The following is an 18,407-nucleotide window of genomic DNA, read 5'->3' as shown; positions in this document are numbered from 1 at the left end:
TAGAGCCTGTGTTGTGTTTTTGCCTACATCTGATAGAGCCTGTGTTGGGTTTTTACCTGTGTCTGATAGAGCCCGTGCTGTGTTTTTACCTGTGTCTGATAGAGCCCGTGCTGTGTTTTTACCTGTGTCTGATAGAGCCCGTGCTGTGTGTTTACCTGTGTCTGATAGAGCCCGTGTTGTGTTTTTACCTGTGTCTGATAGAGCCTGTGCTGTGTTTTTACCTATGTCTGATAGAGCCTGTGCTGTGTTTTTACCTATGTCTGATAGAGTCCGTGCTGTGTTTTTACCTGTGTCTGATAGAGCCTGTGCTGTGTTTTTACGTGTCTGATAGAGCCCGTGCTGTGTTTTTACCTGTGTCTGATAGAGCCTGTGCTGTGTGTTTACCTGTGTCTGATGGAGCCCGTGTTGTGTTTTTACCTATGTCTGATAGAGCCTGTGCTGTGTTTTTACCTATGTCTGATAGAGCCTGTGCTGTGTTTTTACCTATGTCTGATAGAGTCCGTGCTGTGTTTTTACCTGTGTCTGATAGAGCCTGTGCTGTGTTTTTACCTGTGTTTGATGTGTTTTTACTTGTGTCTGATAGAACCTGTGCTGTGTGTTTACCTGTGTCTGACAGCCGCAGCACAGCCTGGCTGTGTGCCTCAGGACCAGGGCGCTGTGATGGCCGCCGCTCGCTGCACGGCACTCTGGGATACGTGCCGCGGCGAGCGGTGCTGTACGTCCCCGGGAACGACGAGCGGAAGCTGCGTAAGCTGGCCTCGCTGGACGTGGACTGCGCCGTGCTGGACTGCGAGGACGGCGTGGCGCTCAACAAGAAGGTGAGAACGCATCACATCGCCCCCGGCAACCTGCCTGGCAACAAGCCCCACTACCTCACTACCAGGTTCAGAAGTGAAGTGGACTCAGGTTCAGGTTCAGTACGGGGTTCTCTTCTCTTCTGTACTTTTTCTGATTGTGATTTCGGTTTTTTCAGCACTGAAGTTTGCCAGAGAGCCTCAGCGGCTGGTGTAAATGAAGGTGTGCGCGCACCAGACTTTTCCCCGCTCATGGCACTGCTTGTTTTAGTGCGTTTCATTTTTACCTCATGAACAAAAGTTCATTTCATGCCATGAAAAAAAACACTGTTTTTGGACAATAATCAGCCAATGGCAAGTTAAGTTCGAGAGACAGCAAGAGGCATTTTCCCTCTTTTGTAATATGATCCAAAATGGCTGCCGTCACATTCCCTCTAAACGAGGTGACCGCGTCACACTGAGCTCACCGTGGGACGTTAGCCGACCCTGGGGCGGTTTCGGGCATTCTCAACCCACCCACGCAGCCCTGCGATTGGCCCCGCTCGCCTCACCGCGAAATCGTGATTGGATGAAGGGATAAAGAGGGTGGTTGGGGGAGAAAGATCGGCACAAAGGCCTTTAAAGTCACGATGATAACGATGGCGGGATAGCGCTGGAGGCTAATCCCGGGTCCAGGAAGAAACCTGTCTGAGAGTCTATCCACTCTGCAGCCAATCAGCACCAAGCATTCAACACAGAGTCATTATGTCACTCTCCAGCAGTGACCGAGCTTAAAAAGGGAGACTGCACTGTGATGACCACCGTGCCTCGTTCCTGTCCCATATTTATACCCAAATTCAGCCGTGTCTCCATGGCGATAGTCGGCTGTATTGATTTTCATACAGACCCAGGCTGTAGAGTGCTGTAGTCCTGTGCGATCTCTTCTGTCAGGCTGGGGCCCGTGTCTTCTTACGCCACCGAAGGGCTCTGAAAGGGTTAAAGATTATCCCGGTTTAAGCTTCATTTCGGCCCAAAGCCGCACAGAATCGCCCTGCCCTTTTTATGTGCTAATGCCACTTACAAGAAATAATTGTAAACGTAGAATTATTTTTTTCTTTCTTTCCTTCTCCGCCTTTCTCTCCATTGAGCGCCAGGTTCTGCCTGTACAGGATTATCCTGCTGGGGGGAAGAGAGAGTGGCTGTGATCTTAAGGGGGTGGGGGTGGGGGGGTGGCATTATAAGAGGGTCCTCTCCTCAATAGGCAGAGTGGTCCTTCGGTTTGGCCCCCTTGTACCTTTTTCGGGCACCGATTAGAATTTAATGTGAGTCCTCCAGCTTTGCAGATAAGCATGCTAATGGCTCACCCTGCACCACGCCGTTGTGCTGCGATAAGCGAGCGCTACTCTTTTTCAGAGTTTTCTCCTTTTATTTCCCCCAGAAGACAATAAACAGCTCAATGTGGGCCATCGGGTTGCCTCTGGAATATGTGTACCCCTCATATACGGGTATCAGGCCACTTAAAAACCATCTGTGAATGTTTAAAGACTCTTTAAAGGTAGAGTATGTCACCCCCAGTGGTCTGTTAATCTGCGGGTCATTGGCTGGTTTCTGCGCAGTATAAACGTGAGTTTCTCCCCAGCGTCTTTGCTGCCGTTTCTCTGGGCTGTTCATTTTGGCGGGAGAAATCCCGCTGCAGTTTGCCTGCGTCTGCCGATCAGCCTGCGGTACGCCTCGTATCTGTGTGCCAGTGGAAGGAAACTGTTAATAAAATTGTTGTAAACCAAAACCATTTCGCCGTTTCCCAGCTTGGTGTGAATGGAGGTTTGGTTTTAATGGCAAAACCACAAAAGGAAATGGAGCCACTGTGAGCAGATTAGCCGCAGGTTTGATTTAATCCTGATTTAATCCAGCAATTCTGTCTGACAGCTGCTTTTTATGGGCTGAGAAACTGTTAAAGAATAAAAGCAGAAACCTAGGGTGCAAAATAAGAACATTTTGGGAAAAATCTGTTCCGTGATATATTTTTGTTTCAAATTCCAGTGGTCTTGCATGAAGTTTGCTCCGTCGTATTTAGTGAATATTAAAGGATGCCCTTGGAAGAATGAGGTATTTGTACAGGAAATGAGATGAGAGGGCAAAACACCTCCAGTTTTTTCCGTTTTAACATTCTTGTGATGATGAGAATTATTATCATTATTATTATCATCATCATCATTATTGTTATTGTTGCTATTATTATTATCCCCCTGGGGCACAGCGTGTGTTTTGAGGGACGTCTCTCTCTCGGGGTGTTGTTTGAGGCGCTGTCCTGTAGGTGGCGGTAGTGGTTGGCTGAAGGCAGACAGTGACAGTGTGACTCTGCTCTCTCAGCCCTGTGACGGGCACACAGTAACACGTTTATCAGCGACAGGTCTACTGATGCTCCTACATGACCTGAGGGGACGGTACTGAAATTGAATTCCCCCTCCCCCTTGCCCCCCCCCCCCCCCCTTCCCCCCATACCCTCTACAGGATGAGCTCCCATGATGCTCAGGGAGATGTCAGACTGCTCAGTTCTTTTCCCCTCCAGTCATCACACAGACAAACATGATTTCATGTTGTGTGCTCTGAAGGTCTCGTGTGCAGGTTGTGTGTGTATAGTGTGTGTGCGCGAGTGTGTGTGTGTATGTATGTGTGTATAGTGCATGTGTGTGTGTGTGTGTGTATAGTGTGTATAGTGTGTGTGTGTGTGTGAACGCGTGTGTGCGCGCGTATAGTGTGTGTATGTATGTGTGTATAGTGCATGTGTGTGTGTGTGTGTGTGTGTGTGTGTGTGTATAGTGTGTATAGTGTGTGTGTGTGTGTGTGTGTGTGTGTATAGTGTGTGTGTGTGTGTGTGTGTGTGTGTGTATAGTGTGTGTGTGTGTGTGTGTGTGTGTGTGTGTATAGTGTGTATAGTGTGTGTGTGTATAGTGTGTGTGTGTGTGCGTGTGTGTGTGCGTGCGTGCGTGTGTGTGTGTGTGTTTTCTCCCCTCGTGGCCAGTTCTCGTGTCCGCAGTGTTAATCGCTCGCTCGCGCGCTCGTGGCCCTGCGCAGACTGAGCTGAGACACGCTGCTGCTCGGCCCGGCTGTAAATGAGCTCAGGAGCAGCAGGAAGTACCGCTGGCCGGAGGAGGATGTGCAGTCAGAGGCCACTGTGGCCTGGATCCTTTCCCTCAGTTCACTCTGAGTAATGAGCCCGAGTTACTGCAGGGAGCCGAGTGTGTGTGTGTGCGTGTGTGTGAGTGTGAGTGTGTGTCTGTGTGTGCGTGTGTGTGTGTGCTTGTGTGTGTGTGCATGTACATGAGCGTGTGCGTGTGTGTGTGAGTGTGTGTGTCTGTGCATGTACATGAGCGTTTGCGTGTGTGTATACGTGTGTGGTGTGCGTGCATGTGCTGCATCGTTTGGATGTTTCTGTAGTGTCCTGCTGGTGGCAGCAGTAGTATGTCTGTAGGTTCACACATAACAAAGGAGTGAAGAAGACACTTCCCACCTGCCTGGGAGAGGGGACTGTATCATCAATGCTGTGCGATCATAGTTTCCATAAGGCAAACGAGCCGACACATCAAGGTCCAAAATACTGAGATTTAATTTAGCAATTTCTTTAATAATGCTTTAGAATGCTTTTTCCCTTTGTAAATACATTTAGATAATTTGAGAGAAATTCTGTTAATCACACCTGTGTGTGATGTGAAGGTAATGTGAAATGCACCTTGTGAATGATCACAGTGGGCAGCCTCCAGAGAGTATGAGCAGAATGCAGAACCGCAGCGGACAGAGAACCATCGCGCGCCTGACTGGGAAACGACAGTGGAAACGCCAAGACACACAGGAGGGGAGACGCACTGGAGAGAGGAGCTAAGGGGAGAAGCTGAGGGGAGGAGAGAGGAGCTGAGAGGAGGCACAGAGGAGAGAGGAGCTGAGAGGAGACGCAGAGGAGAGAGGAGCTGAGAGGAGGCGCAGAGGAGAGAGGAGCTGATAGGAGGCACAGAGGAGAGAGGAGCTGATAGGAGGCGCAGAGGAGAGAGGAGCTGATTGGAGGCGCACAGAGAGAGGAGCTGAGAGGAGGCGCACAGAGAGAGGAGCTGAGAGGAGGCGCACAGAGAGAGGAGCTGAGAGGAAACGCAGAGGAGAGAGGAGCTGAGAGGAGACGCAGAGGAGAGAGGAGCTGAGAGGAGGGGCAGAGGAGAGAGGAGCTGAGAGGAGGCGCAGAGGAGAGAGGAGCTGAGAGGAGGCGCAGAGGAGAGAGGAGCTGATAGGAGGCACAGAGGAGAGAGGAGCTGAGAGGAGACGCAGAGGAGAGAGGAGCTGATTGGAGGCCCAGAGGAGAGAGGAGCTGAGAGGAGGCGCAGAGGAGAGAGGAGCTGATTGGAGGCCCAGAGGAGAGAGGAGACGCAGAGGAAAGAGGAGCTAAGGGGAGAAGCTGATAGGAGGCGCAGAGGAGAGAGGAGCTGATAGGAGGCGCAGAGGAGAGAGGAGCTGATAGGAGGCGCAGAGGAGAGAGGAGCTGATAGGAGGCGCAGAGGAGAGAGGAGCTGAGAGGAGGCGCAGAGGAGCGAGGAGCTGATAGGAGGCACAGAGGAGAGAGGAGCTGAGAGGAGACGCAGAGGAGAGAGGAGCTGATTGGAGGCCCAGAGGAGAGAGGAGCTGAGAGGAGGCGCAGAGGAGAGAGGAGCTGATTGGAGGCCCAGAGGAGAGAGGAGACGCAGAGGAAAGAGGAGCTAAGGGGAGAAGCTGATAGGAGGCGCAGAGGAGAGAGGAGCTGATAGGAGGCGCAGAGGAGAGAGGAGCTGATAGGAGGCGCAGAGGAGAGAGGAGCTGAGAGGAGGCGCAGAGGAGAGAGGAGCTGAGAGGAGGCGCAGAGGAGAGAGGAGCTGAGAGGAGGCGCAGAGGAGAGAGGAGCTGATAGGAGACGCAGAGGAGAGAGGAGATGAGAGGAGGCGCAGAGGAGAGCAGGAATGTCCCCCCACCGTGCATCATCGGCCGAGCTGCCAGGAGGAGGCGAGCGCTGATCTGGGCCGTCCGCCCGGAAAACGCACCCCGGCCCGCTGACAGGGCCAGACGGACCGGCCTGTCCAATCAGAGGCTGGCAGCGGGGTGGGCATCATGCCGCTAGCGCGTATGGCGCGCTGTCCGGCAGGGGCGGAGCTGACGTGGGCGGGTTGGTGGCACGGCTGTGCCAGGCTGGGAGGTGACGCAGTGGCGGGGGTATCGGCCTGAGGGGCACAGGCAGAGTGGCGCGGGCAGTGTGGCACAGCCAGGCACAGGCACATGCAGTTGCTCAGAGAGGACGGGCTCCATTTGGCAGAGTATTCTCTGCCATGACTCATTTCTCCTGCAGAAGATGCTCGTTACCGTGCAGAAGCTGCCGCAGAAGCGCTTATCTTTCTAAAGGAGTCTTGAGTTGACGGTGTTCACCGTGGTATTTTCTCCTAGGGTCTTGTGGTGAGCAGAGGCAACACTATATGTGCATGTATCTGTTCAAGCAAAAGAGTTACTGCATTACGTTACATTTATTTGGCAGACGCTTTTATCCAAAGCAGCATAAGTAAATGCATACCAAAGGTCATTGGAACAACTTCAGAACACAGGTACAATACTCGTTACATAACAGTTATCCATAGCCAAGAACAGCAAATCCAGTTCACATGGTAAGCATAGGCTAGGTCAGAAAGTTATGACAATTCAAACTAGACTGAGCCATGACGACTAGGTATGATAGACTTAAAATGTCAAGATAGCGATATGAAAGTGCTGGAGGATCAAGATAGGATAGATGTGGTAAGAGCAATCCTAGATAGGAAGTACCCTGCAGAGTAGTGATAGATCCAAGTACAGTCTGAAGAGATGTCTTCAGACCATGGCGTAAGATGGACAATGACTGAGTGGTTTCAGGTGGCCAATTACCGTGGTTTCATTTCCCATTTAATATGTTCCTTTCCCTGCTGATTTCCTTTTCCAAGTGCCATTGGTCACCTTGGGGAAGAAGAAAAAAATCATCTGTATGTATGTTCTGTGTGTTTGTGTTCGGGTGTGTTTGGGTTCAGATAAAATCCAGGTTTTGACATTGGGAAGAGAAGCCTGATGCTTGTGAGCGTATTGACTTTCAGTCTGTGGGGGGGAATTCAGTTCTTCTAAATGGTGAAATCTGGAAAAAGGCTCCGGGTTTATATGTAGGCTTTCCGCCTTATGAAGATCCGCATGCTCTTTTCCCAATAGGGACGTCCGGAGTGGGGACGGCGGTCCCAGGGACTCTGAGTGTGTGGCGTGAACCCTGAGAACCTGTCCTTGAGATCCCCCCCCCCCCCCCCCCCCCCCCCCCACCCCCCCCCCCACCCCCCACCCCCCCCCAGGCGCCGTTTCGCTCGCTACACACAGAAAATGAGACGCCTGCTCCAGTGAAAATCCGGCGTCTGTATCGTTAAACACACCAGCGCCTTTGAAGTTTCGCTGGGTCCTCCGTTCCCTTTCGAAATTACATGGGTGTGGGTCCCGCGATGAAATTCTCTCTGCATCAAAGCCTTCCATTAAACACGGCAGATTCGGGAAATTCGCCCCTTAACCCGCACGCGTCCGTCATCCGCCGTCCCGCCGCAGAAACGCGCCGCTGATGCTCTCATTTAGGTCCTGCAGAGGGAATGGCCTTACGCTGAGGGGCCAGGCGGGCCCATCCACAGCAGAGGTGTGGGGAAGATGTGCTTTTCGGCTGAGGTGACGGGTCGAATTCCTGGCGGTGTGTGTGAGAGTGGGAGAGTGCGTGTTTGTCAGTGTGTGTGAGAGAGGGAGAGTGCGTGTGTGTGAGAGAGGGAGAGTGTGTGTCTGTGAGTGTGTGTGAGGGTGGGAGAGTGCGTGTCTGTGAGTGTGTGTGAGAGTGGGAGAGTGCGTGTCTGTGAGTGTGTGTGAGAGGGAGAGTGTGTGTGAGAGAGTGAGAGTGTGTGTTTGTGAGTGTGTGTGAGAGAGGGAGAATGTAAGAGCGTGTCACTGTTCCAGGCTGAACTTGTCCAGTTATCATTAGCTGCGCTTTGAACATTCACACCCCTGTGTTTTCTGAAATATACAGACTGCTTCCTTGATTAAATGTTACTGTACATGTCTAAGTCGTCAGTTGCCGCTGGTCAGAATTGCTGTGAGTAGAAGACTTTTTTTTATTTTCCAGGAAGCCACTCTAGTCTCTCGTGCAGTTCCTGCCTCTCCAATGCAGGACACCCATTGAGCTGTTCTCTCCCCGCTGCAGTCCACGTGTGTGGGTGAACGGTCAGACGCACGCGTTTCTCTCTAACGAACAGAAATCACGCACGGCCAGGGTGCGAATAGCTCCACGCGGTCTGCATCAAAGAGAGGGGGCTGTAGGGCGGTGGATGCCATAAATCACAGGGGCATGGAAAGCTGGAGAAAGCAGAGCGTTCTGCCTGTGCGTTCGAGGGCATTTCACCCCTATGCTGGAGGAAGCAGAGTGTTCTGTCTGTGCGTTCGAAAGCATTTCACCCCGTCTGTGGGAGGAGCGGAGGTCCAGGTGCCGTTTGGCCACCTTGCAGTTTTTAAGGGCCTTTCCGAGTCGGTTTATTTGAACGCGAGTTCCTCTGACTTCCGTTCCTCCAGTGAAAGCGGCTCACAGGGTTACAGCGCAGGCCCCCAGGGGCACGTGGGTGTGAAACATTTCACGGCTGAACTGGGGCCTGAAATATTTTTTGTCGCTGCAAGTCTGCCTGCGAGCGGCGGTGTTGCCGTGAACGACCGCCCAGCGTTCACGAGGGTGTCAGGAACGACGCCCCCCCCCCAGCTCACCTCTGGCCCCCCCCCCCCCCCGGCGTGTCGGCACCCACGGATCAGCGGTGGTGTTCGAGGCGTCGCGCTGTTTCAGTCGGGTAACGGGGGGTGTGACAGCCATGTTTCAAACCTCTTTTTTTTCTTTTTTTTTTTGGAAAGAAAAGCGTGTTCTGTCAGTCAGCTGTGCACAGAGTGAAATCTCTTACCCGCTTTGAGTCCTGCTGTTTTGGTGTTCCGTGCAGGACCACCCCCGGTCCCTGGGGTACAGCGAAATGCTGCCCTGACAACTATCGAGCCCCTCTTCTGGACCCCATACCCCACCCCCCCCAATCCGCTTGCTCCAGTGGGTGTACAGTTCCAGTCCCTCCAAGTGCCTTTTGCTTATTATTAACCCTTTAAGGCGGTCCAGTATCCTGCCCCTTACTCTGGAGGCCTGTCAGTCTGCTTCACCCTGGAACTTCACATCGCCGTCCGCCGGGCACCCACAATGCAGTGCGGCCGAACCGTGTCGCTGGAACGCTGGAGCGGAGGAGAACCCCGGTGCGCCCCCCGGCCCCGCTTATCGAGTTTCGGGGGTCGTGTTTTGCTTGGCGAGGAGGAGCCCCGCGCGGCCGTTTGATGGGGGAACACCGCAGGGTGTGTTATGGTTCTGGAATGTTCCGTAAGGCAGCCGTGAGAGAGCGACCCTACAGTAAGCAGACGGCGGTAATAAAAGCGGGCATAAATCTCGCCGTGAAACCCATCGCCCGACCGGGAGACTGCTTTCTGTGGGGGCCGGCGGGTTTTTCACACGGCTAGCCGCGGAATAATGACGTGCTCAGCACTGACCCCTTAGAATTATTATTACTGCAACCAGCTTAGACTTGAACCTGCAACCTCCTGGTTACAAGCTCTCTTCATCAGTTTTTCTGCCTCTCCCTCCTGCACGTCTGTGCTTCAAGGTCACGTCTCCTGTTTGTTCTGGCCCCCTGGTGGTGGAATGAGCTTCCCACTGCAGTCAGAACAGCAGAAACCCTGCCCATCTTCCCACTGCAGTCAGAACAGCAGAAACCCTGCCCATCTTCCCACTGCAGTTAGAACAGCAGAAGCTCTGCCCATCTTCACACTGCAGTCAAAACAGCAGAAACCCTGCCCATCTTCCCACTGCAGTCAGAACAGCAGAAACCCTGCCCATCTTCCCACTGCAGTCAGAACAGCAGAAACCCTGCCCATCTTCCCACTGCAGTTAGAACAGCAGAAACCCTACCCATCTTCCCACTGCAGTCAGGACAGCAGAAACCCTGCCCATCTTCCCACTGCAGTTAGAACAGCAGAAACCCTGCCCATCTTCCCACTGCAGTCAGGACAGCAGAAACCCTGCCCATCTTCCCACTGCAGTCAGGACAGTAGAAACCCTGCCCATCTTCCCGATGTAGACTTGAAGACTCACCTCTTCAGAATGCTACATGGATCCACTGATCCCCCCACCTGACCCTCCCCCTATTTTCTTTTTTCTTTTTGGATTTCCTGTTTTGATATTATAGATGTAGCTGTACAGTGATATTCACTTTGGTCAACAATACTAGTTGTTAGTTTCTTTGGTTGACTTCACACATTCTGATAATAAAGGGGCCTTCTGTGTTTAGCCTGGTGAAATCTCACTATAGTATTTCTGTTATTAACATAAATGTACTCCACTCTGGTTAGTCGGCCTGGATAAGAGCATTTTGCTAAGTGATTTTTTTTTTTTTTTTAAACGTAATGTCATTTCTCACTCTGCTGGAATCCAAAATGTGATGTTCTCTCTCTTTATGTGTAGGAGTCAGCCTTTGTGAGGAGAGAGGTCAAGATTTTTCCACTTGAAAGGGTATCTGAGGGGGACAAAAAAATACGTCTAGAATTTCACGTGTGCGCCATCTCGGTCACGTTGAGATTTAACGAGGGAGTCGATGATGTCGGAAATCAAAGATGTCGCCTCTCGAGCTCCTCGCGTGCACGCCGGCGGACGCTGGTTGATCACAGAGAGGGCTTTGAAGCGGCCGTGTGGAAGAGGAATCCGTTAAAGTCGAAGCGTTTCCTTCTCAAAGCGCTTCATTCAGAAGTCGGCTTCCGCCCACCAGAACGGGACCCTCCGGACCGCTCCCTCCGTCGAGTCACGGGAGCAGGCGGGTTATACGTGTGCCCCACCCGGGATTAAAGGCACGGCTGTCTCCGATGACTCTTCCTCCCCTCTCCTCTTTATGACTGCATTTTTCAAGTCGTAAAGAGCATTGGAAAGACAGCGCGCGATTCGCTGTGGGTCTCCGATTACTCAGAAGGGATTTAAAATATCGTATTTAATGTGGCTCATCCCCTCCTGAAGCCGGCCGTTAAAACTGCCCCCGCTCTGTTTTCGTCTGTCCGGGTTCGACACGCGAGGCGCCGTCCCGCTCGGCTCGTGACTGGTGCGCGTGCGAAGTTCGGTTTGTTTTGGTCGAGGAGGCTCGCCGTACTCGTGAATCCTGGCAGCCGAGGCAGCCTCGGGGTCACATGTCTCCGTTTCCACGGTATCCGAGTATGGCTTTATAAATGCCCGAGTCTGAGGTGCAGTAGGCCCCAGTGAGTGCTCCTGTGATTTGGGTGTGACAATGCATGGTGACATTTAATTGACTATGATCGTTGTGTTATTCCCTGTCTTCCATTGTTTTTATTATTCCCGTTTAAGCACTTTGAGCTGCATTCTGTACGAAAGGTTCTAAGTAAATAAAGCTATTATTACTCGCGTTGTGATTTTCGTAGAGCGATGCACTGTAACGCGTTCTGTGAATGTTGTGGGTATGGTGTGGAATCTCCCAGCGCTGTCCTGCTGGTTTGGGACAGTCCCAGGCCCAGGGGTTCCCTTTTCAGGCCGGGTTATCGGCCCTCTCTCCCAGCCGTACCGGACAGTCCGTTCGTCCGTCCGCCCGCGTGGCGAGAGAGAGCAGCGCTAATTACCGCCGGGCCCAGCCCCCGCTCTCGCCGGGCCCGTCTCTGAGCTGACCTGACAAGTCCTCAGCTACCGCTTCCTCACGAGGCTTAACTCACACCACATTTCCAGCGGAATCTCCGCGTCCCCCCCCCCCCCCCCTTTCGGAACCAAACCCCCCTTTCACCCTCCCTGAAGCCCACATCTGTTTCGTGTCTGCTGGCGTGTGCTGCCGTTGGCCGCTAGACGCTGGACCGACGATGGGCTTTGATCCCGTCCCGGACTCCGCCCCTGCTTCCTGTCCGCGCTGTTACAAAGCCTCCATTTGTAAACAAGGCCTGCTGGTGAGCAGGGTAGCCTGGCCGTGGGCCTGAACTCAGCAGGGCTGTGGGAGATTCCGGTTTTAGGGTTTGGTCCCGCAGACCCCTCCACACTTAGCCTTGACAAACCCACTAGCGCCAAGTCCTGCTCCAGCGGCTATATCATCCTGCCCTAGCGGCTATATCGTCCTGCCCTAGCGGCTATATCGTCCTGCCCTAGCGGCTATATCGTCCTTCTATTGTAGCTATATCTTCTGCTGTAGCAGCTATATCTTCAGCTATAGCGACTGTTTCGTCCTGCTATAGCGGCTATATCGTCCTGCTTTAGCAGCTATATCGTCCTGCCCCAGCGGCTATATCATCCTGCCCTAGCGGCTATATCGTCCTGCCCTAGCGGCTATATCGTCCTGCCCCAGCGGCTATATCATCCTGCCCTAGCGGCTATATCGTCCTGCCCTAGCGGCTATATCGTCCTGCTTTAGCAGCTATATCTTCAGCTATAGCGACTGTTTCGTCCTTCTATAGCAGCTATATCGTCCTGCTATAGCGGCTATATCATCCTGCCCTAGCGGCTATATCGTCCTGCTCCAGCGGCTATATCGACCTGCCCTAGCGGCTATATCGACCTGCCCCAGCGGCTATATCGACCTGCCCCAGCGGCTATATCGACCTGCCCTAGCGGCTATATCGACCTGCCCTAGCGGCTATATCATCCTGCCCTAGCGGCTATATCGCCCTGCTATAGCGGCTATATCATCCTTCTATTGTAGCTATATCTTCTGCTATTGCGGCTATATCGTCCTGCTATAGCAGCTATATCGTCCTGCTATTGCGGCTATATTGTCCTGCTATAGCAGCTATATCATCATCACGCGCTGTGCTCTCTGCCCCCCCCCCTCCCCCCCCGTCCTTCTGGCTTTTATTCCCAAAAGTGATTTATTTATTTATTTATTTTCGTTATAACTTTTTGAATACATTTGTTTGCTTCATACATTTGTGTTGCCAGATAATAAGCAAAACAATACATGCAATTCTTAGTTTGATTTTGTGGGTGTCAGCCCGGAACAGAATGTTCTTCCTTTGAATGATTTATTTAGTGCCCGGTGCTTCTTTTTTACTCTTTAGCTGTTAAATACACCGTAATAACAAATACAATTTTCCTGATGCAGATTTTGCCTATACTCATTCGTCCTCATTATCAATTGAATGTACAAAAGACTTGCAAATTGGATTCATTATTATTTTTTGTGCATAACTGGGCTGCGGAATAAATTTGGACTATATTTGAGAGCTGAAAAGGTTTGTATTCACCAAAGGGTTTTTGTGAAGTGCATGAAATGTTGCTTCTATTCAAAATCTTGATGACAAGGGAGCCAAACTTACAATTGCCCAGAAACTCTGCTCTGAATGCACTTTGCCCCAGATTCAGGCTCCGGCAAGTGTGTGCGAGTTTAGGGGTCGCTGCAATGTGCTGTTGCCTTTGGATTGAATTGGTCTTCACTACTGTGAGCCACGATAGTCCTCAGACAAGAACGATCTCAAATGATGAAAAAAAGGAGTCATCGTTGATTGAAGTTCAACTTTGGTTTGGCTGCTGTTTGCATGCTTTCCCATGGCTTTCGCGCTTTTGTAGTTTCTGTATGTACTGGGGAATGTTTCTGTTGGGTGAGGTGGGGGGCGGTGGGGGGGGGGGTGGCTTTAATATCTCACTCCTCATTTATCCATGTCTGTATACATTTACTCCCCCTGGTTGTTGGGCCCGTATTTGTTCTACATCGGTCCATGTCTGCCATCCCTGGTTGTTTTGCACGTCTTGTTTTTGTCTGTCTGCCCTGGTTTTCATTTTCTTTTTTTCCCTATTTTGTAAAATTAAAGGGACTTATTTTGTGGCGGCAGGAAGGGGAATAAAAAGTCTTAACTCTGTTTGTGAAAATGCCACAGATTCCACATCCACTGAATCTGATGGTTGATATCTCAGACGGCCAGTCGTCCAGTCAGCCATTTTGTCTGTGTGTGTGTGTCTGTGTGTGTCTGTGTGTCTGTGTGTGTCTGTGTGTCTGTGTCTGTGTCTGTGTGTCTGTGTGTGTGTCTGTGTGTGTGTGTGTCTGTGTGTGTGTGTGTGTGTGTGTGTGTGTGTGGCAGGCCGAGGCTCGGGAGACCATCGGGAGGATGCTGGGCGAGCTGACTCTGGGACGCACGGAGAAGTGTGTGCGCGTGAACTCGGTGTCCAGCGGCCTGGCCGAGGCCGACCTGGAGGCCGTCCTGCAGGGGGCGGTGCTGCCCCCCGCCCTGATGCTGCCCAAGCTGGAGGACACTCAGGAAGTGCAGTGGGTGAGTCGGCTGGAGCTCGAACCCGCGCTCAGCGCTTCTGTCTGTAGCAGCGCTCAACTGCGAATGCGAGAGTGAGGGTGAGTGTGTGTGTGTGTGAGGGTGAGTGTGTGTGCGCACATATGTACTATCTGACTAATCAGAAACACCTGGGAACTCATTTGTCCCAATCATTATGGAGCGCTAAAATCAGAGGAACTGTGTATTAAAAAACAAATTTGTATACAATTAAAATAATAAACAATAACAAAAGCTTCGAATCTGCACTTTAGCCACGTATGAATTGTTTGATTGCTAACCTAAAATTGTGGAGTGCAGAGCCAAATCAAGAAAAAAAAAAAAAAAAAAAGATGTGTCTTTGTCCCAAACATTATGGAGGGCAGCGTCTGTATCGCACTGGAGCCTCATTGCGTCCAGCGCGGGGTGAATGGCCGCTTGGTAACCGGTGGATGGCGGTACGCTGACTCTGCGTTTCCGCCGAGTGCCGCCCTCCATCGCCGCGCGGTAACGAATCGCCACGACGACGCCGAGAGCCGCCAAACCGCGAAGAGCGGCTGAGAACCGAGCCCGTCCGCGCAGCGGCCGCCGCAGAGCGAACGCATCGCCGTCCCGCGCGCTGACCTGTCCCCGAGAAGAACCAAACTGCTTCTCCATGAGTACAACAGCGGCCTTTCAGAGCCTTACGCTGCGCTATCAAATCGCCAAACGAAATCCATTTTCACGTCTATAGCGGTTCTTTTTTTCCCACTCCAGTTCTGGGGGGAGATGGAAAGTTTTCTCGTAAGGGGCTCGGGGACGAGGTAGGACATTTGTAAACCTGGCAAAACAAGAAAAGCGAAAAATGCTAAAAATAGCCGTGACATTTTTCTCCCCCCCCCCCCCATCTTTAAAGAACACAGTGGTCTTCATGTATGAACTCATAAAGTAAGAGGAAACCACAGGCCTCTTCAAAGGGAATTATAACAAACTTTTCCTCCTCTTTGTAAAACGGGAATTGATCTGCATCTCCAAGCCGGGAGGGGGGGAGAGAAACGGAGTGTTTTTCTTGGCAGTCGCTCAAAAAAAAAAAAAGCAGATGACATTTTGAAATCTGACTTGGAAGTCCTACATGCCTCTGAATAAATATAATTTCAACTTCCACCCACTGTGGCTCGCTGAAGAGCCCGATGCCACTTAAGAGCGTGCCATGCGATCGGCTGTCACTGCAAACCCAACAAAAGATTTCTCAAAAGCCCACCATCCAGGCCCATCAGCGTTTCCCTCTCGCCCGTGAGAGGGAGAGGGGGCGGGGGCGGGGAAGGGGGCTGTTTGATGGGAAGGTTTCGGTACACACACAAACGGCACTCTGCTCCAAGTGGCTCTTGAGACTCCTGGCTTGGTCATGTGACTCCCAGACCTCACAACGCAGGAGGAACCTGAATCTGAATGCGGCCGCTCCGGGGTCCGCTGACGACGAGCTGCGGCTTCCTGTCGGACGGGCCCCGGCTTCCTGTCGGACGGGCCCCGTGGCTCTCCCTATAAACGGGCGCGGCGCGGATGTCCCTTTCTCACGGGGCAGGAGATGGGGGCCCTCGTTAAACAGGCCGTCCTGATCGCCTCCGTATGGGGCGCTCAGGTGTGCGTTCGGGCCGGCAGGGTCTCCCTGCGCCCCCTACCCAGCACCCCGCTGTGACACGCACGCCCCCTACCCAGCACCCCGCTGTGACACGCACGCCCTCTACCCAGCACCCCCGCTGTGACACGCACGCCCCCTACCCAGCACCCCCGCTGTGACACGCACACCCCCTACCCAGCACCCCCGCTGGGACACGCACGTCCCCTACCCAGCACCCCCGCTGCTGCAGGCACGTCCCCTACCCAGCACCCCCGCTGTGACACGCACGCCCCCTACCCAGCACCCCGCTGCAGGCACGTCCCCTACCCAGCACCCCCGCTGTGACACGCACACACATACACACACCTGTACACACGCACACCTACACACACACACACACCTATACACACACACACACACCTACGCACATGTACAATCACACACATGCACGCACACACACACACACACACACACGCACACACATACACTGACACACACACACACAGAAATTATTCTTTCATGGATCCCATGGAATCAGCCCATGGGAAGGAACGGAAGTGTGTGTGCGCGTGTGTGTGTGAGACTCTGCGTGTGTGTGTGTGTGAGACTTTGCGCGTGTGTGTGTGTGTGTGTGAGACTCTGCGCGTGTCTGTGTGTGTGTGTGAGACTCTGCGTGTGTGTGTTCACAGCCCTGCATGACTTCTGAAAAAGCCTGAAAGGAGTCACAATGTCTTTACTAGGGGGAAGGACAGGGGGGGTGGTGGGGGGGGTGTCTGGTTCTTACAGCTACTTGGGGCAAAAGGCAGGAAGTTTTTAACTAGTGGTTTTAATTAGTGCAGATCTGCTTCCTGGCCAGCTCTGCGTCTCTGTGCTCTCTAATCACCGGCAGGTGTTCTGCTGCTCCTCTGACCTCTGCAGCTCTCAGCAGCTCTGTCCTCAGCAGGAATGAAACCCGTAATATCTGCATCGCTGTATGCGGCTGAATTTGGGATCTTTATTCAGCTCCTGTCCAATGGGCAGAGATGAGGCTGCAGTGTCCGTACCTCTCTGTCTGTCATTGGTCATCTGATGTTTTGCGCATGTGTGTGCATGCGTGTGCATGCGTGGGTGTGTGTGTGCGTGCCTGTGTGTGTGTGTGTGGGGAACATGCGCTCTGTGTGCATGAGCGTCTGTGCGTGCGTGGGTGTGTGTGTGTATGCGTGCCTGTGTTGTGTGTATGTGGGGAACATGCGCTCTGTGTGCATGAGCGTCTGTGTGTGCGTGTATGCATGTGTGTGTGTGTGTGTGTGTGTGTGTGTGGAACATGCGCTCTGTGTGTGCGTGAGCACGCGTGCGTGTGTGTGGGTGCGTGCATGTGTGTGTGTGTGTGTGCATACATGTATGCGTGTGTGTGTGTATGCGTGCCTGTGTGTGTGTGTGTGTGTGGAACATGCGCTCCCCTGCCTCACACAGGGCAGGCCTCACAGCCGCAGCAGCACAGGGGAGGTTGGGGGAGGGGGGGGGGGGGAGGCACGCCGGGGCACACGGTCCTTTCACTGAGTGAGGAGCGAAAGACACAAAACCGCTGGGTCTGTACACACCCACCATTCACCACTTCAGCCTGTGTGTGTGTGAGAGTGTGTGGGTCTGCACACACCCACCAACCACCGCTTCAGCCTGTGTGTGTGTGTGAGTGTGTGGGTCTGCACACACCCACCAACCACCGCTTCAGCCTGTGTGTGTGTGAGAGTGTGTGTGTCTGCACACACCCACCAACCACCGCTTCAGCCTGTGTGTGTGTGAGAGTGTGTGGGTCTGCACACACCCACCAACCACCGCTTCAGCCTGTGTGTGTGTGAGAGTGTGTGGGTCTGCACACACCCACCCACCACCGCTTCAGCCTGTGTGTGTGTGTGAGAGTGTGTGGGTCTGCACACACCCACCCACCACCGCTTCAGCCTGCCCCACCGAGCCCTGCTCACCGCGGCCAAGGGTTCGTTTCACTCACCGACAAGCCTGCCGCCATTACTCACCATACTTACATTACTCACCATACTTACATTACTCACCATACTAACATTACACACCATATTTACATTACTCACCATACTTACATTACTCACCATACTAACATTACACACCATACTTACATTACTCACCATACTAACATTACTCACCATACTTACATTACTCACCATACTTACATTACACACCATACTTGCATTACACACCATACTTACATTACTCACCATACTTACACACCATACTTACATTACACACCTTATTTACATTACTCACCATACTTACATTACACACCATACGTACATTACTCATCATACTTACATTACACACCATACTTACATTACTCACCATACTTACATTACACACCATACTTACATTACACACCATACTTACATTACTCACCATACTTACATTACACACCATATTTACATTACTCACCATACTTACATTACACCCCTCACTTAAATTACACACCATACTTACATTACACACCATATTTACATTACTCACCATACTTACATTACACACCATACTTACATTACTCACCATACTTACATTACTCACCATATTTACATTACTCACCATACTTACATTACACCCCTCACTTAAATTACACACCATACTTACATTACACACCATATTTACATTACTCACCATACTTACATTACACACCATACTTACAT

At 52.1% G+C, this 18,407-nt stretch overlaps 1 protein-coding gene across 1 annotated transcript in view; it reads left to right on the top strand.

Moving 5' to 3' along the window:
• Positions 1–18,407, top strand: part of clybl (citrate lyase beta like) — a 69,215-nt gene that overhangs the window by 35,706 nt on the left and 15,102 nt on the right. Inside the window, exons 2-3 of the mRNA XM_035393252.1 lie at positions 617–818; positions 13,944–14,132. Coding sequence (XP_035249143.1) covers positions 617–818; positions 13,944–14,132 — 391 coding nt within the window. The remainder of the gene's footprint in view (positions 1–616; positions 819–13,943; positions 14,133–18,407) is intronic.

The sequence above is a fragment of the Anguilla anguilla genome, chromosome 15 (genome assembly GCF_013347855.1).
Source record: "Anguilla anguilla isolate fAngAng1 chromosome 15, fAngAng1.pri, whole genome shotgun sequence".
Taxonomy (NCBI): Eukaryota; Metazoa; Chordata; class Actinopteri; order Anguilliformes; family Anguillidae; genus Anguilla; species Anguilla anguilla.
This window is presented reverse-complemented; position numbering and strand designations above follow the sequence as displayed.